The following is a 16,797-nucleotide window of genomic DNA, read 5'->3' as shown; positions in this document are numbered from 1 at the left end:
GTGGCTCATGGATGTCAATGAAGCATCACCCCTGACCATTTGCACGGATAGTTTGGCAGTGTTTTGTGGGCTAACACTGTGGATCTCTACATGACATGCAAATAAATGGATAGTTATCCATAGGCCATTATTAGGGCAGGTCTACGGCAAGGCCTATGGGAATTAGGCCACCAGAAGCAAATCACTGTATATCATGTGGCTGGGTAAGCATCCCTTGCTTCCCTTGGAAATGATGCAGCTGACACACTAGCCAAGGTGCAATGGCTGGAAAAGGTGCCTGTTGGGCTGTTAGGATCAGAAGTCACTCAGTGGCTACACCATCGCCTCTTACATGCTGGACAGAAGGCCATGTGGTCTACTATAAAAGCTTGGGGGTTACCTGTCACGTTAGCAGGGTACAGAAAGCTTGGGAGACCTGTGTTATCTGCTTGTGAGAGCATCCCCAGAGGCCTGTGGTAACTCTACTGGGCAGGTGATACAGGAACTGGTACTGCTGATCCAGTAGCAGGTAGATGTAATCAGGCCCCTACCAAGTTCAGAACAGTATAAGTATGCAATCACATGAGTGGACATGGCTACTGAACTTGTAGCAGCATACCACATATGCCACCCAGATCAGAAAGTGGTAATTGCTGTGTTGGAGCACAGCTTATGGGCAACACTTGATCCTTGAAAATGATCAGGAGACACATTTTACTGGAGCCTTAGTGCAACAATGGGCCTGAGACTTGCAGATTTACTGGAAGTCCCATGTGGCCTGTCACACCCAAGCTGCTGAGATGATTGAATGGTATAATTGTCTCTTAAAGCAGGGCCTGCAAGCCACAGCTGCTACCCCTATGCTGGAGGGCTAGACAAAACACTTATGAACTGTCTTTTGGACTCTAAATGAGAGGAGTCGGAGAGGGGAGCCCATCTCCTGGGAAGCACTGCTCCACTGGACTGCTGCTCCAGCTCAGCTAAAGTACAGACAGGGATGCTTTGCTGAAACCAGGCATGAGAAAATAAGTAAATATTCTATTGCCTTCACATGACAGCTTGGAGTGAGGGCAAACAGCCACTTGGGCATGGTCTTGGGAAATGAAAGTGCCCCCTCCCCCCCATGCATTAGGTGGCTCTTGTTGCCCCTTCAGGACAAGGTGAGGAGAGAAACTTGCAAATAATGCCCTGAGTGATTGGGATATGGCCCCCAATTTTAAAAATAACATACCCAGGGTGCAAAGACCATGAAATGCTTCTGTGTAGCAGCTTGGTGATATCCTTATGGCCCATTATGAGTTCTCCACTGTTGCTGCAAATAGATGCTGAACCCTAAGTTGAGGTGCTCAAGGTACGATATTCATGCCTAGGAAAGACTTCTCTGACAGCCAGTACCTTATAGGCTGACCAGAAACTTGCTTGTATATTGCCTGAGTATTGTGATTTGCCATCGTTAGTTCTGATAACTGCTTTGTCTTTCTGCCCCTAGGGTGCAAAGTAACACCTTCATGGACTGGGTACATACCTATACCTCAGTAGCTGACCAATCAGCATGCTGGGTCTGCAATGAAATCCCCCTGAACATGTCTGCCAGCTCCCCATGGTGCATTTCTCCAACTTCTGTCTCAAATTGGACTTGGTTACAGAACCAGTGGAACCGTGCACATCCCTTATGGAATGTGACCTGGACTGACATCTATGCTGGGGCAAAGCAGTTTTATGACCAGACCTGGCCATTAGGCAGCTACTCCATTTGGGATGGCTTGGGGTAGCTCATGGCTGAGGCTGTGGAGCTGGCTGGATCAGCTCCTCTTTGTATTGAGAACCTCAAAGGACAAGACTAAGTGAGCTGGATTCCAATAGATTTGTGTTAGACTCATATTCTGAATCATTACTGAGAGGCATGGAGTGGTATGTGCGCTGCAGTCCCCACTGGGTGTGTGGCTCACATGGGTGGCCTTACCTGCCCGGAAATTGAACTGGTCTTTGTACCTGGGGATGGCCTGATTTGCGTGCTTGAGTTCAGAAAACTCTTGCAATCTGGCCAAGCAAATGGGAAGCATTTAAGGCACAACACCGGGTAAAGCGTACCCCCTGGTAGTATTACCCACTAACTATTTTTTCTCCTCAAGCTGCTTCAATAGTCAGACACTGAAATAACTACTTTGGCTTTGCAAACTACCAGTGCATTGAATGCAACACGTGATTCTTTAAGCTTCTTAAATGAGGAAATGTGCCAATTAAGAAAAGTAGCCTTACAAAATCCGTATAGCCTTAGATATGCTAACTGCATCATAGGGTAAGGGATGTGCCCTAGGGGCTAAGTGCTACGTATACATTCCAAATGTCTACCATAATGTTAGCCAAGCTCTACTGGCATTAGCTCCTGAGACCTGTGCTATCAAATACCTGATAGGTAATCCCTTGCAGGAATAGTGAGCATCCCTAACTATTGAGTAGCAGTGGGTCTTGCCATCTTTAGTGGCAGCACTTGTGTTCTGGTTGCCTGCTGTTTCAGTTTGTACTGCTGTTGCAGCATTTGGGTAAAGGGCTCTGCCCTTCTCACCAAGGGACCCTAGAGGAAGACGCCCTTGTATAGATTGTATGGTGAGGAACCCCGAAGGGGTAGATTTTAGGGAAAATTGAGTCAGTCAGGCTCTGTCACCCAGATAAATGGGCAACTAAGATAAGTAGTATTCCCATAACCTTGAGAATGGGCCCACATGCGCAGAATCACACTTTGTTATGTAATATCTTGACCGGCTTTTATAATACCCAGCCAGCTTTGTGTGCACTTAGTATATAAGGGAGTCGGGACTTCCCATAGTGTGACATATGGCTTGCGGCATGCGTGGATCACCCCATCCCAGAATAAATGCATGTCAGATGTCCCGATGGCTCCACAAATTTTCTTCCATATGCCCAAATCCTGTGTGAACCTACTTGGCTACAAGACACTGCCACTGTGACCACAAAGTTGAGTGGCCTTCCTCAGCTGGACATATAGCAATAGCAAACTTGATAGGCCCAGCACATGGAAAAGAGCAAAATCCATCCTGGTACACATTGAGTACCCAGACTTTCCAGAATAAGCAATGGAGCTCTCCATGCTCCACAAATAGCACACAAGTCCAGGCCTTCTATTCACTTGTCTGGTCTAGGGCTTTACACATAGCACAGCTCTCAAGGCCCTTCCCACCACTGTCCCACTAGCTTGAACCCCCATGGGGTGTTCCATGGTGGGAGAAGGCAGGGGACCCAAAGTGTGTCCCCTTACACTTGTCCTCCTGGGCCTTGGCTGGGCAAAGTGGCTGGCCATCTGGAAGAGCATCTGGTGGAGGAGGAGAGACCCAGGGCCAGCCCTTGCTTTAGAAACCCTATAGTACCTGCACACACAGTGAATCCTCTATGCTTGTGAAAAGTCCTTCTTCACACACCTTGCTTGAGATATCCATATAGGTTAGGGACTTCACTCTCCCCATTCCACACTGCAAAACAAGTCCAGAGTTCACCTCTCACACTCATGGTGGAACTGAAAACAAGGCCTTGTTCTCCCGAAGTTCCCCATGTCATCCATGGAGCCCTCTGCCCAAGGTGGGGAAGGGGCTGGGCTTGGCTGAGGTTTGGGGGACTGAGATCTGCAGTCAGCATGGGACCTAGCAGCTCAGACTTATCCTCTGCCTACAGGCCCTGGCCTTTTGCTTCCAGGCATCAGGGCCCAAGACTGCACCCAGCATATACCTGCAGCTACTACCTACACTCTCCCCACCACTGCCCAAACCAGCTGCAGTGGACTAAGATGATGGACACTCCTGCCCAAATGTAATTTTCCAGCTGCCAAGTTAATCACCAGCCTCAATGGCAGTGCCTTCCAGCTTCTATGCAAAGGCAACTGTCAATTAGGTTACAATTAATTTCTTACCCAGGATAAGGCCTTTCTGGACAAAAAATGGCCATTCAAGGGGCCTACTCATGACCTTGTGCAGGTCATCAGGCCCCTTTGGCTCCAGGGCTCTGGTGTCCTGCAGCCCCAGCAAACATTGGGTATACTATCCCTGGCCTGCCCATTTTTTTGTCCCCTTGTTCCATGTACCCTTCTCACTGGTATTCAATATTAACTAGCAAGACTTCTACAGACCATTCTTTGTGACAGGCCCCATTCAAAGTGCTTCGCATGCACTGTCCTACTTAATCAACACAACTGCCAGAGGTAGGAGCAATTATGATCCTTGTCTGATGGAAGGGGAAATCAAAGTAAAGAGAGAGGCTAAGTACCTTACACAAGGCCACATAGACAGTGAGGTAGGCCTTAAGCCCAGGGCCACCACAGAGCAGTGTGCAAAGGCACAGGGCTCCTGCTTAGGGTCAGCCATGCACACATGTGCACTGTGACCTGGGGACCCAGGCCACCCACCCACATGCTTGCAGATCAGGTGGAAAATATTACCATAAATAAACATCCATAGTCTCCTTCATCTTCTTCTAAAAGGCAAGTGCCTCTAAATGTTTCTTCAAATAAATTTACTCTTTAACATTTTGGTGAAATAGGGTGATGGCCTAGGAAAGGATAATGGGGCAGGGGTTTGCTCATGTGCCTCAGGGGTTTCTCTGCCTGACAGGAAAAAACACAGTAATGGTTGTTGTGTGCACAGAGCCACCTGCCAGGATGCTAGAGATATGACAGACCCACCCCTGATGGGCACACAAGTGAGTCTTGAGGGGTCATTCCCTGTGGCCCTATCAGGTCCTAGGACCACTAAACAATTGAGAAGGTGGATTCAGCAGTCTGCTTCTGCATGTCAATGGTGACTCATGACTATAACTTCTGGTGGGGGGGATAGTCAGGCCAGCCTTTGGGAGAGCAGCACCCACACAGGGCCACCTACACATGGTGACTGGGACAAAGATATCTCCATGAGCCCCCAGCACCCTGTTTGTCAGAGCTGGGCCTCGTTGGGACCACTGCAGTCTGGACATGCTTCCTTGTCACACTTGTAAGTCATCCCCCTCAGAGGAAGCCCCATCTTCTTGGGGATAGGGTACTTCTGCCAAGCCGACCTGCCCTCCTGCCCCCAGTACACACTCCCTCCTTCTGTGGGAAGGGCGGACTTGAGATATCACAGTGCTGTCCTCTCCTTTCTCCACTCTTGCTGTGAGCATGAGCACAGAAGACCTCAAAGAAGGCCTTAGGGCCTCCTTTGCTAGAATTGTGGAGGTAAGAGAGCTGGGGAAGACACTGAGAGAGGTAGGCGCTGGCAGAATGTGGACCTAGAGTCAGATAAGCAAGTGAGTACTGAAGGCCCCGATGCACACCCAGCAGACCAGTGGTGGGGCCCATGCCACTTGCATTTTGTTGCTGTCATTAAGTCCCCTGGGGGCATCAGACCTTGAATACCTCAACTTTAAGAGTAAAAAAAGGAATCCAACTCCAGGGCTGGGATGGCTGTGTGGAGAAGAGGTCATGGCAACAAAGTCAACTGATACACCTCCCCTGCATGTGACAGTTCACACCTCCTGGGTCTCAATTTCTCCATCTATAAAATAAGAGGGTAGTACCTACTGCTGAGGCTCCTTTTAGATCAAATACTGATTCCCCTATGAGTCTATGTGATGTCTGTGCTGGAGCAGTCATGGAATTAACTTCCTGACCAGGGGCCAAGAGACATGATGGACCTTGGGGTGGGCTTTGGCCTAGGTGGCTACTGTGGTGTGAGGGACATGGGGCTGGAGTAATATTGGAACTACACATGTCCTCCTAGGCCATAGTGATAAAGCAGGAAGACATGAGCCTAAATCTGAGGGAGGTATTTCAGCGTGACAGGAGGAAGCAGAGAGAAAGGAGAAGAGCTGGCCCATGGTCCTTCACCCCTGGCTATGTGACTTGATTGGCACTTGGCCTTTCTGGGTCTGTTCCCAGCTGTGAACTCCCCCCTGGAAGCACTGCTGGGAGGGCCCAGGCACAGAGCACCTGCTGACAGAAGCCAGTTCTCCTCCTTTCTCCCTCCCCCAGCCTGGTATCAGATCTGTCCTGGCCTGTAAAGTCTTCCTGCTACTCCTCACAGTCAAGGCCTTCCTGCCTTTGTTCTGGGCTGTGGTGGTTGTGTAAGGTGGCAGCACTGCTTCAGTCAGCACCACTGTCCCCAAAAAGTGCTTTAACAGATGGGCAGCATGATGTCACACAGTGGCAATAACAGTAATCCACTCCACCTGCCTGGTTGTTTTTAGAATCCAGACTAAGGGTTAGCAAGACAGGGAAGCCCTGGATTCTCCAGCTGCAGAGCTCTGCCTTGCCAGGTAAGCTGGCGGGTCACTGGTTCCCGGCATCCCTCCCTTCCCATGTCCTTCACAGGGCAGCCTCTAGGCATCAGTATCTCTCACACACCATTGCTTCTAGGAAGTTTGCACTCAATGTGGCTTTAGAGTTCATGTCTTCTGAGAATGTCCTCAGGGTCCCAGTGTTGTCATGGTGACTCAACTTCCATACAAGATATCAGATGAACTCATGTCCTCTCCAAAAGAGGAGTAGGGCTCAGACACTGGCACAAGTGACACTGGATGAAACTGCTTCTTGGAAATACTTGCAGATTTGACAGAACAAAATAAACCGCAAAATAAAAAGACAAATCATTCAATTAAAACATTGGCAAAGGACCTGAATAGATATTTCTCCAAAGGAGACATAAATGACCAAGAAGCTCATGAAAAGATGCTAAACATGACTACGCATTAGGAAAATGCAAATTAAAACCACAATGAGATGCCATTTAGTACCCACTAGGATGGTTATCATTAAGAAAAAACAACAACAAATAAACAGAAAGTGTGGGTGAGCACGTGAAATGGGAATGCTCACACACTATTAGTGGGAATGTAAAATGGTTTGACTATTGTGGAAAAGAGTTTGCAGTCCCTAAAAAAAGTAATAGGATTGCCACATAAATTAGCAATTTCACTCTAAGGCATATACCTAACAGAAATGAAAACAGGGATTTAAACGGATGAACGTTCATAGCAACTTTACTCACAATGGCCAAAAGGCAGATGCAACCCAAATGTCATGGATAAATAAATGTAATTTTACATGAAATAGAAAATTACTCACCCTTCAAAAGTAATGCAGTATTGATACATGCTAAAATGTGGATGTGAAATATCAAGAATGGACATACCCATGGAGACAACATAGAGTAGCGGTTACCAGAGGCTGGGGCTGGGGAAAGTAGGCAGCACTGTCTAATGGATATTTGTTAGGAACTGCCCTGCCTGGTTTCAGAAGCTGTAACCCCCATGGCTAAGGCTGAGTAAAAAGACCTTGGGACCATACACCACTAAAGAGACAAAGCTTATCCTCCTGGCAGGGGCGCAACCTCTGTCCCCTTTACTTCACCCTGCCTGGGCCCAGACAGATGATCGGTTAGCCAATGACAGGTAAGATTCTTCAAGGAAGGGACAACCTAAGACGGGCACAGTCACAAAAGGGCCATGAGGAAAGGACTTAGGGGACTATAGAAAAGGGGTGATGGACCCTCACCCCTCAGCTTTGTCATAGCCTGAGTCCTCATTCTATTTGTAAAAAATCTCCTAATCTCTTGGCTGTCTTCATCCCCCCCCCACCACCTGATTTTAAGCCTGAAACAATGCCAGAGGTGGGTGTGGCCCTGTGCTGGAAAGGGTGGTTCCCTGGGGTGATTAGGCCTAAGAATGCATAAAATTCTGTGAAATCTGCTTTGCTAAGAATGTCCTCAATTTAAGTGATAAGGGTCCAAGCATAAAATTAGTTTGTTTCCCAAAGTTTTATGGCCTTTTGGCTATCTGACCCTGACTCAGAATAAGCCCTCATAGTTCTTTGAATGTTATTTATTGTTTGATCATTACTGCCTGACAATGACTGATGAGCTTTACATATATACCCTGTATTCCTTTGCAAATTAAACCCAATAAAAGCCCATTAAGGAACAGGCTCAAGGCCCTTCTCCTCTGAAAGACTGGCCACATTTCCTCCCCAAGTAGATCATGTCTTGGTAGACTTATTCTCATCTGTGGCAGCAGGTGGAGGGGAGTTCTCTGTGGGAAGAGCCCCTCCATAGATATGGGGTTTCCTTTTGGGGTGATAAAATGTTTTGGAACAACTGGAGGTGATGCCAATACAACACTATCAAATTATACTGAATTGTTTACTTTAAAATCTTGAATTTTATGTTATGTGAACTTGACCTCAAAAAAAATAAAAAAAACACAGAAGGAAATGGTAATTGTTTACCACCTTGTCCTTCTCCCTTTCCTCCCCTAGCTGCTAGGCCCAACACAGGTGCTTGCTGTGTTGACTGGGAGAGGTTGACCTGGAAAAGCTGGTGTGTAGGAGTACATGTCCAGAGACCCCCAGGAGGGTATGGAACATGGGCAGCTTGCCATGGGCCTCTCTGGCCCTGGCTGCTTAGAGCTCTCAGCCCCTCCCCATGTATCCCTGGGTGTGGGTGTGGATTGGCTGATGAAGGTGTCATGAACAGGAGACACACAGACTGTTGAGTGAGTGAGACTTGTAGGGGTTTCACTTACCACGTGCAGTATCACCAGCCATCGTAGACACAGCTAGGTGGGAGGGTAGGGAAGCAAAGAAAATCCCAGCTGATCCTTGGTCAAGACTTTCCAAGGTTCTGTGGAGTCATATCTGTGGTCCAGCAAGGAAAACTTGTAGGCTGCCCACCTGAAAAGGCTCAACCCCCCCTAGTGGTGGTGCTAAGTGTCTGTTAATGCCTTTCTACACACAGGCATTGCACCCACTCCGTGGCTAAGTGGTGGCTGGCAGATCCCTACTCCTGACTCCATCCTTTCTCCTCTCCAGAAAAGAGAGAAGGGGAAGCAGTAGGCCCCACAACCAGTGCTGGAAGGGCAGGATAGAGAGCAGGCAAAGAGAGAGCCGGTGCCCAGGATCAGTTGGCTCGTGTCTTTCACTTTTCACTGTCTTTGCCTGTTTCACTGGCTAGAAAAGTTTGAGGAAGAAGCTCAATAAACTCTCTCCCTCTGCTCAGAGGCCCATCATTACTATGCACCCCCAGCTCAGTCCCCACATTTACCCCCACCATTGGATCCTGGCATAAAGAACACATATCCTTCCTAGCATTTTCAAGCTATTAGTTAAATTTTAGGAAATTACATTATTTTCTTTTTCCCTTTCTGAAAGAGCGAGTATCATCAGAATATTTTGGCAATCCCATAGGTACATGTGGGGTAAGGGGTGGCCTAGAACCACTTTTCATGGCCATCACCTTGCCAGGGGCTTTCTGATTGTTTTAGCAACAGATACCTTTCTTCAATCAGAGCCCAGGTCAGGGCTGGAGCTCTGGGCAGGGCTTGAAACTTTGCCTCACTGCCTCCTCTTCCAGGGCCACACTGTCTCTTAGGTACTTCTCTGGAGCTCTGGGCCACACAGAACCCAGACATGTGCACCCATGTCACAGAGGAGTGAAGGTCCAAGACTGCGATGAGGTGCAGCTGCCAGCACCTGGATCTGGGAGGGGAAACTGGGGCCCCTAGGACTTGAGCCTGGAGAGGCACAGGTGCTTCCCCTGAACAGGTCTGAAGAGCCCCAGTGGACATTGCTGATGTCATTGAGAGCGTGCATTGGCTGGTCCTCTCGGTGAGCACACTCCTGTATATGTAGGTGTACAGGTGACCTTTCTGTGGTAGTGCCTTGTGTGCTATACTTTGTGGAGCCACCCACAAGGCAAAAAGCAAACAGAGGTGTTTGTTCAAGGCTGGCCACCTGCTCTCCTTAAGGGTCCAGGTGTTACCTGGACTGCTTCCCTCAAGGTCCCATTGGTATAATCTACTCCACAGCCACCCTTTTTTAGGGGCATCAATTCCAGCAAGGTAGAAGCTAAGGAAACAGTGGTACCTTGTTGTCACCTCCTTCCCCACCTCTGCCTTGCCCAAGGTTCTCAGGATGGACAGCTCAGAGATCCACTGGCTTCACAGCCTCTAGCCTTGGAGACAGACAGGGGTACCAGATGATCCAACAAACACATGATTGTGAGGCCTTAATTCTCTGGAAACCAAGGCCTTGTCTGGCTCCAGAGCTCAGGGAGAGTGGGTCATGGGAGAACCAGGTGGGGAGGAAGGACAGGAGGAGGGCCCAGTCCACAGGGGCTCCCAAATATCCTGGAGCCTCAGCCAGAAGAAGGCCTGTCTTCTAAGGTCCTCTGAGGTGAGGCAGAGCCCTGACTTGGGAGTCACAGCCTCCCCTAAACCCCTAACACTGGCCCTGGACTGCTGTTCTCTGCCACTTGGGTTAGGGAGGGAAAGCAATGTGAGATCCAAGAAGCCTGAACTTTCTCACCCCTTCAAGTACCCCAGAAGCACCCTCTCAGGCCCCTAGAGGGACACCCTGGGCCTGACCTCTCTGAGTTTTACTGACCTCGCCATCTCCTGCTCAACCTGCCTCTCTTCCATCTGAAATCACACACACATACACACACACACATGCTCTTGAGATAAGTGACAGCTTCCTTTAGTGCCTATGTCTCTCCCTGCAGGTAACAGCTCTGAGGTGAAAGGGCCCTTCGGTTGTGCCCTACTGTGCATCCCCAGGCCTTTAAAGTGCTCTGGGCAGCAGGTGGTACCTTGGGGAGTGTGTGTGGATTGATCACTATTTCTGTGATTGTTACTATTAAGTCACTCAGAAAAACTGCAAAAATGAGGAGGAGGAGGAGAAAGATGATGATGATGATGTGAGGAGGGGCCTGAGATGAGTGGCAGCCAAGGTCAGGAACCTGCACAAGACCCCCACACTAAGAAGTGTCCTCCTTGAAACTCAGAAGAAGGAGGAAAAGGTCCCACAGTGGAAATGTAGCTACTTTCACAGGATGAAAGGAAGTACTACTTTAGTGGGGCACTTTTCCAACTCTTCTGTTTTTTCTGGGTGCCAGGTTGGGTGCTGTCTTCTCCCAGCTTGCACTGGAGCTCTATGGGGGGAGGGTCCTGAAGAAGAGACCCTGACTGCACCCATGCTCCCCACCCAGAAGCCCAGCCCCTCCCATTTAGTCCCTCCCCCCTCCTCTGAACCCTCTCTCTTCAGCACAGTTGCTTCTGTCAGGTGTTGGGTCCCTAGGCAGAAGATGGGTGCAGGGGACACACTCCAGTCCTATGCCCCTAGCACAGAGACCTCTTTCTGTCACACCAGAGCACACATGCCTGCCTTCTTCCCTGGGGCCATCTATGACAGGGCCATTACTGGTGGCAGTGCCCAGGCCTACAGGACTCCCAGACATCAGCTAAAGCAGTGGTTTCACCTGAGAAACCAGCTGGGACCCAGAGGGGTTCCTGTTTCAGGCAACTCAGCACAGAGCCACACTTTACTTCTATACCTGGGCCAGGCTGTCCCCAGATCCCCTGAAGGCCTGAGCAGGTGAGTCACAGGTGGGTGAGTAGGCTCAGGACAACCTTCCTCTCCCAGAACACTTTCTCAGCCCTACCCATTGTCCCCACTGCTGCTGGCCCAAAGAACAGGCTTGCTGAAAGCCAAAGGACCAGGGATGGGGAGTCACTAAATCTTCTCTTTGGGCTCAAGTTCACAGGTGATGGGAGCCTCGGTTTCCTAACTTGTGAAATGAGGAAACAAGGAACCTCCTTCTGGGTTTCAGGAGGGCACAGTGAGCTGGCAGACAAGCAGTACTCAGCACAGACCAGCTTTGAGCCCCCTGTGGGGTGTGGCTACTGCTGGCATCATCCTTATCCAGTTAAGACCAGAAGACAGAAGAGTTCTTTTCTCTCAGGTTGCAGAGAGGGGGAAGGCCTCAGGGGAGGTGGCAGCTTCAGGGTCCTGTCTTTACCTTGGCACCTCAGGTTCTGTTTTAACACATACCATAATTTTTAATTAGTTCTCTCTTTCCCTGGCTAAAAGGCCATTAGCTTCCCATTAGGTAAATGCATCCCATTTTCTTCACACCACCAAAGAAACAGTGATTTACTTAGCCATCCCTAAGCAATTCTGCAGAATAAAGGCAATTTAGCAGTGTGCTCCATAAACTTCCATGTTTGTGCTCTGCTCTCAGGCCCCACCCTTAGGAGCCCATGGGCTGGCCCAAGCCCTATATTTCTGGGTAAGCTGAGCTCTGCTCAGCAGAGCAGCCAGTGTGGGACACAGGCAGCTCCAAGAGGCCAGAGGGTCTTGGCAGGGTGGAGGAAAGAGGACAAGGTCTAGGTGAGTCTGGCAAAACAGAATCCATTTTCTTTTTTTTAAAATGTATTTCACTGACTTTTAAAAAAATATTTTATTTATTTATTTTTAGAGAGGGAAGGGAGGGAGATAGAGAGAGAGAAACATCAATGTGTGGTTGCTGGCGTCCATGGCCTGCAACCCAGGCATGTGCCCTGGCTGGGAATAGAATCCATTTTCTACTAGTCCTTAGCCAAAAAGAGGAGAGAAACTGAAAGAGGAAGGAAGACTAGATAGAGCAGCCTTCCTGGCCAGCATGCTGCTCTGGTACCTGCTGGTCCAGGCAGGAGTACCTGCCCAGGACCCACTACAGAGGACTTGGGCACAGCAGCCTGGGGACGGGGCCTGCCAAGTCATGAAAAGATTTCCCTTCTTTGGTGCCTGGGAGTCAAAGGCCTGGGGGTCCCCAGAAAGAGAGGGCAAGTCCTTCCTTCCAGCAATTGGTTATGATTAAAATGAGACCTGTATACATATGCAGAATCCCTGTGTATATGAGTGGCAGGGAGAGGGTCTGTGTTCCCTGTGTGAGGGTGGAGTGTGAGGGGCCAGGCCATGCTGTGGGAGTTTCCCTTAGGCATCATGAGCATGCATGCTTGAGAAAGGGCAGGAGTGTATCTTGGTGATGACTGAGTGTGAATATGAGCATGGATGCAAGGGTGTGGGTGAGAGGAGGAGTCCTGCCCTGCTCTGGGAGTCTGTGCCTGGGTTGGCACACTTTTCTGAAGGTGTACATGGTTACACATAACAAGAATGTGCACATGTGGTGAGGAGGCAGGAGGATTGGTATTCCTGGGGGGTGGTTGTCAATCTATATTTCATGACCTTGCTCTGGGCCTCTTCGGGTCCTCCAGCCCACCCCTACCAGCCCTGGGTCAGCGCTGCTCCTTTCCCTGCATTCTGGTCTTGGCCACTGCCTCTTTATCTGGGCTGCCTCTTTCACCCCCTCCTGTCAGTCCTCCAGCACAGAAGGGAGTTTTCTGTCTTAGGGAGGCCAGCTAGGGGATGGCCTTCAGCCTCTAGGGGCTCAGCCCACCCCCCAGGCAACAGACCAGGCCAGTGGAGCACATATCCACAAGAGGGCACTGGCAGGCTGAGCTGCTCCCAACCTGGGTGGGTATAGATGCAGTGGCAACCTGGAGCAACTCACAGAGAATCAGGGTCTGTAGCTCCAAAGGATGCCCACAGGCCTCTCCAAAGTTCTCAGCTGTCTACTCTAGGGTGCTGTGGGGACACTTCTCTACTTTCAGTGCCACCAATTGTGGTTTCTTGGTCATCTCAAGGGAAGGGTGGGCAGAGTGGGTCTCACTTTCCCTTGGTTGGAGAGCCTGTCTTGACCACCCAACTCCATGGGCCAGGAGCGTAGAAAAGCCTGTCCCTGCCAGAGGCCAGTGGCTGGCTGCCCACACTGCTTCTGGCTTACACCTGACTACAAACCCACAATTACAAAGTTGCAACCCAAGAGTTACAAAAGATCTTTAAAACAGCCTGTTTGTGTTTACTTCTGCTCTGCCTGTGTTTACAACCTGTCTTCCTCCTGCAGCACTGTGACACAAGAGCACCAGCAGTGGAAACAGATTCACTCCTCCCACTCTTCCCCAGGGCAAAGAAAGGGTGGCTCACCCTGGGGACCATTATGGCTTCAGTATCTGATCATTGATACTAAGATCCAGTCACAGAAACTAAGCCTCCAGCAGGCCTGTGAACCCAGAGTTTATGTAGGACCTGGGACTAGTGGCAAGGTGTCACCTCCTCTTTTGTACCCAAAGGCCACAGAGAGGGAAATCTGTTTGTAAGCAGTGGGGGGAGGGTGGCCAGTGTTCCTTCTCTGCCTAAGGAAAAGTTGGTGCATACAGAGGTACTACAGGTGCAGACCAGTCAGGGACAGTTTGAGGGAAACTAAAATGCTAAAATGCATGGCCAAGGGGGTCAGATTCTATAGCCTTGGGGTTCATCCTATTAGGATTTGGGGGTGGGGAGGCGGTGACCAGCCTTTGCAAGGGCATATTTAATACTCCTAGCACCTTGCACCAACATGGTGGCACAGAGGCCTACAGCCCACTCTAAGATTGTCAAACGCTCTTGGTAAAGGTTGGTCCAGGGCTGTCAATATGGACCCAAAGGCCACACCTTCAGGTGGACTTGCCGGACAGCGGCGTGTTCTAAAGCAGCTGGCCTCCGCACCGGCCACGGCACAGAGGATCCTACAGGGAGGAGGAATGCACCGAGGTGAAGTGCAAAAGGAAACCAGGGCTCAATCTTCTGCAGAAACACAACTCCCTGCGCAGGTCGCCGGTTTTCTACCGCTACCTCGTCTGTCCTCCCCTACCATGCTCCGGTACCACGACAAGATACGTCCCTTCATTCCAAGAATCACCAGGCTAGGATGTGCGGCTACATCTCGGACTCTAGGCGCCGATCCCCGCAGCCCGGCCTAGCAGGCTTCTTGCTCTAGCCCTGGACTCGCACAACTCCGAGCCCTCCCTAGGCTCCCTGCTCACTTACACTATCTCGTTCCCTCCGTCCCTTCAGCCCGCAAAGGCGCTGCCTGATGCCCACTGCACACAGTGTTTTGGAACATGTCCACTCTGCCGCTCCACACGCGGCATCAACTTCGCCCTGGCCGCTGCGGGTACCGGCAGCCGGTAGGACTCACCTTCGCTGAGCAGCGGCAGCAGCAGCAGCCACCGCAGCCCTGCGGTGCCAGCCGTCGCCCTAGCCATCTCCCGTGCGCCCCGGGGCCGCGGCAAGAGGTTGGTGGCTCTGGCAGGGGCTGTTGGCAGCTGGGTGCGGCGCTCAGCGGAGCCGCCCCATCCCGCCCCAGACGCAAGGGACACTGAAGATGCTGAGCGTAGGGGAACGACTCTGGGTGCTCTCCAGTGCTGTGCACCAGCCTCTGGTCTCGGAGCTTAAGCGAGGCTGTCGCTGGCTGCGGAAGAGGTGCTGGCAGGGGCGGGGCGGGGCGGGGCGGGGCGGGGCCGGGAGGCCGGCTTGGCTGGAGGAGGGGTGGGACTGGGGTACGTGTGCGGTGACTTCTGGTGCGGATCCGGGGTGGCCCTGGTAGTAGACTCGCACCGGACACCGGTAGGGACCTGGGCTGGGCTGGGCTGAGAAGGAGCAGGAGCGAGGTGCAGGGCTCTGGGTGCAGGCCTGCCACCCACAGCCCAACCTACGCCCCTTCTCAAGCACAGGCACTCTTTCTTAGCCTGTGCGCCAGCTTGCGGTCCCAGCGCTTCGCCCTTCCCCGCTGCCCACGCAGGGCTGGGAGAAACTACGCGGGGATGTGGGGTCTGGGAGGCCTGGCTGAGTTGCACCCGAGTGGACATAGGGACTATGATGGTGCTTCTCTTCCAAAGCCCTGGCGCGGAGTACATCCTCCGCCATTTCTCAGAGCGGGAGGTGAGCTGGGAACGCGGCCTTTTGGAGCTCTATGTGGGAGGAGAAGAGCCAGGGCAAGGGCAGGGGAGCCAAAGCACTTTTTGTGCTTTCTGAGCAACCCTGGGACGAGCCTGGGGTGTGGCTTACAATATCAGCGTTTGCGGTGGAAAAGAGGGTAGGGGTCTTTCAGGGTCAGTTTGTGATACCACCTCTTTAGGACTGGTGCAACCAATGGGAGCAGGAAACTGGGCCTGGGCACACCTTTCAAAGAGACTTGGCGCTGGTAGCCTACTTTGGTACTTGGAGGCTAGATCCTGCCCGACCCCGCACCCCTCTCCACAACAGAACTCTTTGGATGTGGGACTGACTGGGTAGGAGACAGAGTAGCAGGGTGGAACTGGGGCCCCCAAATTTAATTTTCACCCAAAGAAATGATGCCCACAAACACATATTGGCAATGTAATCCTAAAGGGGGGAAACCCAGTGGCCTTACCAGGGGGTTCCTAAGGTGAGATGGGTTCTATGTTTCTGTGGGAAAAGTCCACTGTTTTTCTCCCACCCTGTAGTTGCCTTTTGAGGCCTGGCCTCCACCTGGGTCAGAGGAAAGGAAACCTTGGGGTGGGAGGATCTAGGGTAGCTAGGCCTGTGGGGCCACTACTCTAGGGTCTTTTCTTCCTGCTGTGCCCAGAGCTGGGACCTCCTGCCTGACTGAGCTTGGGGCTCATTAGGAGATCTGCACAACATTCTGCAGGTATGAAGTCAAAGTGAAGTCATCCTTGCAAGCATGAGGAGGAGCTGCCGAGACAGAGACTAGCTGGGGGCTCTGCCAACCAGGATGTGCAGAGTGGGCCTGCTGGCAAGAGGCCAGGACACAGAGTTGCCAGCTCAGTAGAACCATCCTCTAGCCATCAGACCTTAGTGTTGCCTGCTACCTATGCCCAAGGCCTAAGCCCCTGGGATTTATGGGGCTGGAGTTGGCCGCAGAGAGCTCCCTTGGGTGTAGATAGGCCCTAACTCTGGTGCTAATGGCTACCACAGCTACACACTCAGGGCTATGTGCAGGGAAGGAACCTGAGCAGGGAAGGAGGGGGTACTTCTTTGTTACAACAGCCTCCTGTGGCAGGAGAATGCAGAAGGAAGAGGGGTGGCTGGGTCTGTTATTCCAACCAGCCCCCACCCCCATCTCCCAGGGAGTACCCTGGCCAGACCTTGGCTGATCCTGGACAGGC

At 51.2% G+C, this 16,797-nt stretch overlaps 1 protein-coding gene across 1 annotated transcript in view; it reads right to left on the bottom strand.

Annotated features, from left to right (window-relative positions):
- Window positions 1–15,116, bottom strand: part of RET (ret proto-oncogene) — a 74,550-nt gene extending 59,434 nt beyond the window's left edge. The window contains 1 exon segment of the mRNA XM_028513177.2: window positions 14,847–15,116. Within this exon segment, the coding sequence (XP_028368978.2) occupies window positions 14,847–14,913 (67 nt within the window). The 5' untranslated portion in view covers window positions 14,914–15,116.
- Between the last annotated feature and the right edge of the window lie 1,681 nt (window positions 15,117–16,797).

Source organism: Phyllostomus discolor, chromosome 5, assembly GCF_004126475.2.
Source record: "Phyllostomus discolor isolate MPI-MPIP mPhyDis1 chromosome 5, mPhyDis1.pri.v3, whole genome shotgun sequence".
Lineage (NCBI taxonomy): Eukaryota > Metazoa > Chordata > Mammalia > Chiroptera > Phyllostomidae > Phyllostomus > Phyllostomus discolor.
Note: the sequence above shows the minus strand (reverse complement) of the source record. Positions and strands in the feature narration are given on the sequence as shown.